This window comes from Gavialis gangeticus, unplaced genomic scaffold, assembly GCF_001723915.1.
Source record: "Gavialis gangeticus isolate Ggan-Ray unplaced genomic scaffold, GavGan_comp1, whole genome shotgun sequence".
Classification (NCBI taxonomy): domain Eukaryota; kingdom Metazoa; phylum Chordata; order Crocodylia; family Gavialidae; genus Gavialis; species Gavialis gangeticus.
Window position 1 is genome coordinate 58,366,435 of NW_017729034.1, and position 8,093 is coordinate 58,374,527.

Genomic DNA, 8,093 nt, shown 5'->3' on the forward strand with positions numbered 1-8,093 from the left:
GGGGGGCGGAGAACCGTTACCCTAGGCTCCCTCCCGCTCCCCCAACGGCTCCACAGGGGGAGGGACCAGGTGAGGGCCCTGCAGCGCCCAAGAGGGGGAGCGGGGGAAGACGCTAACGGCCGCTTGGAACCCGCGCTCGCGCCGCGGGCGGGGGAAGGGCCGCGCGGGCCCAACGTCCGCCCCCACCGCGCGCGAAGGGGAGAATAGAAGCGAGGCCGGTACCTACCGCTCTGGGCCCTCCGCCTGCTGCCCGGACCCAGCGGCGGCGGCGGCACCGATGGTGACCCCAGCATACACTGCCGCGCGATCAAAATGCGTCAGTTCCGCCCGTAGCAGCTTTCATTTCCCCCGAATCCCGCTCAGCGGCCATCTTGAGGGAGGGCAAAGCGGCCTTCTACATGGCTCCTCCCCGAGCCAGGGAATGCCGCCGCTGGGGTGACATGCTTGTGGAGAAGGCCCCGCCAGCTCAGCGCATGCGCCGCACGCCGCCCTGTGTGCGCGTAGAGGGGTGACGAGTTGGAGGGGCAAGCCTAGAGCGTCCCCAAGAGCGAGGACGGGAGGACTTCCGCTTCCGGCGTCGCCATTTTGCCGTGAGACAGCAGGCACGGCCTGGCTCTGAGGCCCTGCAGGATGTTGTCGTCTGCGCTCGCCGCCGGCTACGCAGAGCCCGGGCCCGGACGGGACTGCGGCCTCGGCGCCACCACGCGCCCCCGCTTCTCCCCCTACACCTTCAACGGCGGGTGAGCCGCCCCGGCTGCCTGTCCCTCCCCCGGGCCCACCTGCCTGTCTCCGGCCGCGTGAGGTCCCCTTCGGTGGCAGAGGCGAGGCCGCTCCGCTTGGAAAAAAGGCGCGGGGTGGGGGCGTAGGTGAAGGGCTTGCCGGGCGGGGGTTTAGGACAGATGATCTACTGAAGTCCCTTCTGACCCCAAAAATATTTGAGGTCTTAGATAAATAACTAAGGCATCAGAAGTGGATGCCGAACAGAGTACACTGGCTAGCACCCTTTGCCCCTTAAAGGGGTCGAAGGAGCCTGTGGACACCAATCGGTGACACTTGGTATGGAGGTGCGAACGGAAGAGTGCCCGGGAAGTGGCCCTGCACTTGCCTGCACTCCTCCCGACTGCAGTCTCCTTCCTGGTGTTACAGATGGCCAGCTTGGCCAGAGCCAGGAGGTCCTGGGACATGGCAGGGCTGCAGGTGGGAAGTCCGTAAAAGAAAAGGTGCAGGGAGCAGTGTAGCCAGGCCCTTGGCAGTAGGTTCTGGAGGAGCTGGAAGAGGGGCAGCAACCAGGCGCACTCGAAGTAGGAGCCCTGTGACACGGGAGATGGGGAGAGTGGACCTGTGCTCTGACCCAAGAAATAGCAGCTCTTAGGAGCAGTTCTGTCCCTTTGTGCTACATCCAGGACTCGTGGCTCTTAATAGATGGGGCTGCAGCTTCCCCCTGAAACTGCCCAGAGATGTGAGCAGAGGAGCGAGAGGAAACAGCTGCACACCAGCCTGGGGTTCCCCTGGCCAGAACCTTGGCTTCCCACAGGAGGTGGTAGGGGCTGGTAGCACAGCCCCTTTCAAAAAAGGGGCCTTAATGCATTCATGGAGGGTAGATCAATTAATGGCTGTTGAATGGTATGGTAGATGTTTTCTCTGGTGTCTTTAAACCGATAGTGGTGGATGCTAGGGAGGGTTACGAACAGGGGATTGATCGCTAGATCTGGTTTGATGCTCCCCCTTTAGTTTCCACTTCTGCCACTGTTGAAGATGGGTCTATTTGCTATGCCAAGGGAAATGTTGGCCTAGGCCCATCGCAAAATCTGTAAGCCTCCCTTATTCAAGGAGGCCACTAGAGGCACGGCAGCTGATTACCCAGAACAACCCAAAAGAAAATGGGCAGGACTGATGGTTACAGGTTTATAACAAGATTTCTGAAGGGAGGGCACCGAGCAGAGCACACGGGGCCGTACTGAGCTAGATGGACCATTGGTCCAACCCAGCATGGTGCTTACGTTCTTAGCATGATGCACCAGTGATTGACTGGTCCAGAAGCATTTTCGTAGTTTGGACTGCATTTTAAGGCAGGTGGTGCCAAGCAGCTTTCCTGGTTCATAAGCCCACAGTTCACATGCAGCAACTATGACAATTGGCTATTTGAAAAGAATATGGGGGGAAAGCAGGGGGGAAATGTGAGAGCATTGCTCCTAAATTACAGATTTGTCTCGTATCTATGGGCTGTTTCATCTTGCCAGTCGTAAGTCTTTCTGTTATTAGGGTTGAATCACTGCCAGTTCTTAGGCTGGTTACAATGGTCACCAAAAGCTTCTGTCACCCTGCTAGTCTGCTGAATTCCTCTGATTTCTGTAAATTTAATTATAACTGAATTTATACACACATCCCACATAGCATGTAGATGTGAAAGATGTAAATGAGCTGCAACTTAGCGTGTGTTTTTTGTTTAATTTCTTTAAAAAAATAAAACAAATCTTACGCCATCTAGGAAGAAATAGAACTTCCTGTAGAATGAAAGCTGCTCCATCACTGACAAATCTTTGCAAACCAGACTGAGAACCACTCATTTGGTATGCCTTTTCCTCCCTGTTGAGTGAATGTTTGTTAGGAATTGTAATTCTATGTTGATTTACTTTTTAAAGGACTGTGTTGGCAATTGCTGGAGAAGACTTTTCTGTCGTTGCCTCAGACACACGACTGAGTGAAGGCTATGCAATTCATAGCCGGGACAGTCCCAAATGCTACAAACTGTAAGTTTTAATTTTGGGCAAAGTAAAAACTTCCTTATAAGATCTGATTCATTGATTAACTTAGTCACTTGTGAAGGGTCAGTGACTAGCATTTTCATTTGCAAAAGGATATTTCAGTAAGAAAGCAAGCTGGCTTCATTTGTACTCTCTTGTAATGCCATAATTGAGATCATATTTCTTAGTTTGACTCTAATCCTTGAATTTCACTGACACAGGATGTTTTTCAATACCAAATTGGACTTGATTTTAAAAATGCAAGCTAAGTAGATAGACTTTTTTTTTGGATGAATACCAATGAGAAGATTCAGTTAATTGTAACAGTGCTTAGCTCTGCAGCAAGTGGCTTTGTTTCTTTTGGATGCCTGGTAGTTGGGACACAAAAGTGCTACCATTGCTGGCTATACCCCAGGTATGTCACTATTTCACTGTTGCTTCAGTAGACCATCTGGCACTTCAGAGCTGTCTACTTCACTGGAGGCCATCAGGGAACCTGTCAGCAATTCCATTATCAAACTTGTTTCACATTCTTCATATGCTTCCTTCAAAGCAGCTGGATAGTGTCCCCTTGGTTTCAGCGAGTTTATTGTTACATGCATTTAAATGCCTCACTCCCACTCTAGGCTGCCACTAGCTACAGAGGCAAGCCCTCTGCTATCATTGGCACAGTTCTCAAGGGTTCAGGTTTCTCCTGGCTAGCTCCTTAGCATATCAGTAGCTTCCTAGTAGTATCAAGATAGGTTTTCTTGGCACCATCTCTTGTATTGAAATTAGGTAGCTTTGATAATACTGACAAACTGATGAATTAAGACAACATTTTCATCTTTAGATTGTTGAAGTTAATTGTGCTGTACAGCTGTCTAGAAGACATTCTATGAATGGCATATTTCATAGTTGAGTTTGTAAATGCTTTTAGGTTTGAAATGTCTGTCTCCCTCTAATTTTTAATAATGGTTTAATATTAAAAACCTGTATTTGTATATTTTTTTCTATTCCACCTTACAACACTGGTAAAATATGTAAATCTGGATGCAAGGCAAAAAGGTTAAATCGCATACCTGTCAAATTACCTGGCAGAAGTGGGATTAGAATTTTTTTTCTCCTATCTTACAATTCTTCACTTTTAACTGCTTAGATGAGTGGTTTCCATTTTGGGGGTCTGCAGATTCCTACTGAACAGGCTGATGCAATGCATTAAAGGAAGCTAGGTATACAAATATTCCATGTTTTTCAAATGATTTTATGCTAGTGGTGATGTGATAGTTTGTAGTCATGGGGCATGCTAAAACATGTACCAAACTTTGCATTTTACAGAACAGACCAAACGGTCATCGGATGCAGTGGTTTTCATGGTGACTGCCTTACGCTTACTAAAATTATTGAAGCAAGATTAAAGGTAGTTACATTATTAATAATGTTTTGTTTAAAAAACTGTAAGAACTTTACTCTTAGTCAAGTGTCCAAGTGAAGAAATTAAAATGTAACTAGTGAATTAAAAAGGGTCGTAGTTTTGATTCAGATGTTCTCCTGACTTTGGTTGTGTCCAGTGTAATGCAATGCTTCCTATTTTAACTGAGTAAAATAAAAAATGTTGAATACACAAATCTTAAAGAAGGTAGTTTTAATACCCTAACAGTACTATAACCAGGTAGTGATAGCTGTTCTTTCAAAATGTGTAGGACACAAATTTGGTGTCTGAACTTCTGATACTTTAAGCAAGAAAAGAAATGCACCACATTTTACTTTTGACAAACTCATTTTTAGACTGATTATTTTCAGCAATCATTGTATCTATTCCAGTCACAACTTCTGCTTTGTCTATCTGCTGCCTTTTTAGTAAAGCACAGTATGAAAATTGCTTGCTGTAAAAATAATCTGTAGAATTCACTTTATATACACTGTTGTTTTAGTATTTAACCTGCTTGTGTTTTGCATCACTTGATGATTGTAGATGTACAAGCATTCCAACAACAAGATGATGACTACTGGGGCTATTGCAGCAATGTTGTCAACAATCCTGTATTCTCGACGCTTCTTTCCTTACTATGTTTATAACATAATCGGTGGACTTGATGAAGAAGGTAAGACTTAAGTTGTGGTGCGTGGGGAAGGGACTCATTTCTGGAGCTGAAAACTAATCGTTTCAGGACTAAAGCAAACTGGTAGAGAAGCATGGAGATGGTTGTGTTACTTCTGTAGAGTATGTTGCTCTTCACTTACAATATTTGAGAATCTCAGAATAGTATATAAAAAAAATTATCTTCATGTATTAGTCCCTTTGGAAACAAGTAAACTGATGGGTAGTTATGTTCAGTTTCTATGTTTTCACAAGGCATTTGCTATATCATTGTTTTTCTTTGAACTGTTTGACTATGCATTAACTCAAAAAAACTGAGAGCTGTTAGGTATCATCTGCATAAGCAGAATTTTATACCACGTGAAACAATAACTTTGATAAAACAGGTTCTACCTTTCTGTCTTTTCATGCGTAATATTTTAAGTAGGAATGAAATATACTGCTTGTCTTTCAGGCAGTTCTTCTGGAAACAGATCTGAATATGGGATTTGTTTTTAAAATTTGGGGTCAAATATATACAAGTAACTTAACAATGTAATTAATTTTCTTACGAAAAGTTCTTCACTGAGTCTATTGCACTGTTATTGCTAACCACATCCCAGGCTGTTTAAATTGTCAGTGGTAGAGGATTGTAAAACAGAGCAAGTGCTGTTCCAACAGCATGTTTATTCTGAGTGACCTGGAAAATTAAAGTTCTATTGTAAATGATAACCTCCACAGGAAAATTAATAGCTGAATAAGACATTGGATGATAATGGACATTTGTTTCCTCTGAAGCAGTACAATTTAAAGTTTTTCAAAGGTTTGGTTGAACTGTAGCCATGGTGTCCTCAGGGACAGTATATTCTATGACTGTGACCAAGAAACAGATTTGTCTTTATTCTTGGAAGGTATATACAGAGATCAAGTTATTTAATCTTATTTTGGGGTGTCTTACGAAGTAGTATATGCTAAAATAGAGTTTGTGTACTGTTGTTTTCTATGTACCATAACTACTATGTGGCAGACAGTTACGTAAACGCTTTATCTCTTCAAGGGAAGGGAGCTGTGTATAGCTTTGATCCAGTGGGTTCATACCAGAGAGACTCCTTCAAAGCTGGGGGGTCAGCAAGTGCTATGCTACAGCCACTGCTTGACAACCAGGTAAAGTAGTTGAGATTTTACTGGCTCTAAAGACATTTAACTCGTGTCCAGAAAACTTAAGTGCGCTTCATTTCTTCTTAATGATTTTTTTTATGGTTTCTTTATAATAGTGCTGCAATGTATTATAAAGAATAAGTTGGTGTTTTGGACAATCTAACTAAATATGAAAATCCTAGAGATTGTTTAGAAACTTAAATTTATAAAAATAATGCAGGTGGGCAAATTTAGCATTTTAAAGCGCTACAAACAAGGTAAGATAACTTTAACCAGAATTATATAGTATGAAAATATAACTTAATCATATTTAGCATATGTATTCTTTGGTTGTATTCCTAAAGAATGGCTGATTCTTTTTCGCTTGTAATCAACACATGCTGATTTACAACTAAGCGTAACTTTTCAACGATATTGGTACTACTTTCTGCTGTCTAGGAGGATAGGACAAATATCCAGGAGGGATATACATGTTTAAATAATTGTATTGCTTAACATGCGTTTTATTTGGCTTTTTAATTTTTACCCACTATAATGTTAGGGGATTGTGAATAAACTATGTATTACGCTGATTTTTACTTGAGTTTTATCAGAGGTACCTCTGAATTCCAATTTCTAGCCCATTAAACAAAACTAGAATTAAAAAAAAAAATACATTGGATGATTATTTTCATGTATCAAACATGCTTTGCTTTTAAAACTAGTCAATCTTTTAAACAAAGGAATTATCTGTATTTGTGAACCTGAGCTGTTTGCTTTTCATTACCATGTCCGTAACGTTTTAAAACTGTTACATCAGTATCTCACCTTGTTTCCTGCTTTCTCAACTCCCAACCAGTTTGTCATCTTTGAATAAGCCAGTCATTGAACCGAGCTAAAATGAACTGAATAAATTATTCTGCCTGCACCTGCAGAATAAGTTATGATGGTCAAAAACTGATTTATCACTTTTGGATCATTAGCCAGTAACTTTCAGTGATTTGACATTTTTCAAAATGTTAATAGCAAGCTTGTACTGTACTATTAGTATTATTTAATAACTGTAGTAAGGTTAGACCTTTAAAGGTTTAACTTTAAATGAATTTATTTTAAAAAAATGCATTTTTATTAACTACAATTCATATAAAAATCTGATTTGATGATCAGAAGAAATTGTCCACTTTTGGTTACTCCGACTACAGAAGATGCAGAAAGAGTCTCATATATGCGATCCTGCATGTAATATTGTGGCACTCATAGCCCTTTTAAACCTTTTGTAATGGAAGATCCTGTAAAAGTGGATCAGTATACCACTTTGAATTTGTTACATTTTCTATATATATGGTTTTGGAGGTAGGAAACCATAGTTGTCCTATCCAGAGCCCTATGCCCTGTTCAACTTTTTCTAGAAGGGATGGTAGCATTGCTAGTGCTTCTCCAGTAGTGCAGTCAGTCGGTTTTTATATTGTTCAATGTAAATACCTCAGCCGGTATTTCAGTGTTCCAAAAAGATCAGTCTGTTTTAGAATTTCAGTTTGCCCCTAAGTCTTACAGTTTTGGGTTTTAAAGACAATATTTTACAAACCAGAGGGAATCTCTGTCTTAACTAGACTTTAAAAAAATTATGAAACTAAAGGTAATTCAGTGTTCCTTTTTCTCTAGGTTGGTTTCAAGAATATGCAAAATGTGGAGCATGTACCACTGTCCTTGGACAAGGCTCTGCAGCTAGTTAAGGATGTCTTTATTTCTGCGGCTGAGAGGGATGTATACACTGGTGATGCACTTAAGATCTGCATTGTCACAAAAGATGGAATTAAAGAGGAGACTGTCCAACTACGGAGAGATTAAATCAGTGCACTGTTCATTAAAAATCAGCAACATGTAACCTAATTTTAAGAGGTCTGACTACCTGTACTGTAGTGATATTCTTATTAAACATTTTTAACAAGAAATTTGAAATGTTGAATAGTTACATTTACAAACGTCACTAGGATCTAATACGAAGTGTTACTTCTTTCTGGGTGATCAAGTCATGCATCAATGGGGTGTTCACTTGATTAGGTAAATTGAAAAACTAAGAATGTTGCATGCTAATTCAAACACTGCATAGGCACAGACCCTTTGGCATGGAACCACCCTTTAAGTTAGAAAGC

At 41.8% G+C, this 8,093-nt stretch overlaps 2 protein-coding genes across 3 annotated transcripts in view; one reads left to right on the forward strand and one right to left on the reverse strand.

Annotated features, from left to right (window-relative positions):
- Window positions 1–345, reverse strand: part of TBP (TATA-box binding protein) — an 18,149-nt gene extending 17,804 nt beyond the window's left edge. The window contains exon 1 of one of the 2 annotated variants that reach the window (XM_019527315.1): window positions 227–345. The gene's annotated coding sequence lies outside the window, so the exon portion shown is untranslated. Of the gene's footprint in view, window positions 1–222 lie in introns of both variants that reach the window. The other variant, XM_019527314.1, reaches the window with a different exon arrangement.
- Window positions 346–567: 222 nt separating this feature from the next.
- On the forward strand, window positions 568–7,892 carry PSMB1 (proteasome subunit beta 1). The gene is made up of 6 exons (XM_019527316.1): window positions 568–740; window positions 2,643–2,750; window positions 4,062–4,143; window positions 4,699–4,828; window positions 5,861–5,967; window positions 7,603–7,892. The coding sequence occupies exons 1-6, from the start codon at window positions 631–633 to the stop codon at window positions 7,786–7,788; spliced, it is 723 nt and encodes a 240-aa protein (XP_019382861.1). The 5' UTR covers window positions 568–630; the 3' UTR covers window positions 7,789–7,892.
- The last annotated feature ends 201 nt before the right edge of the window (window positions 7,893–8,093 follow it).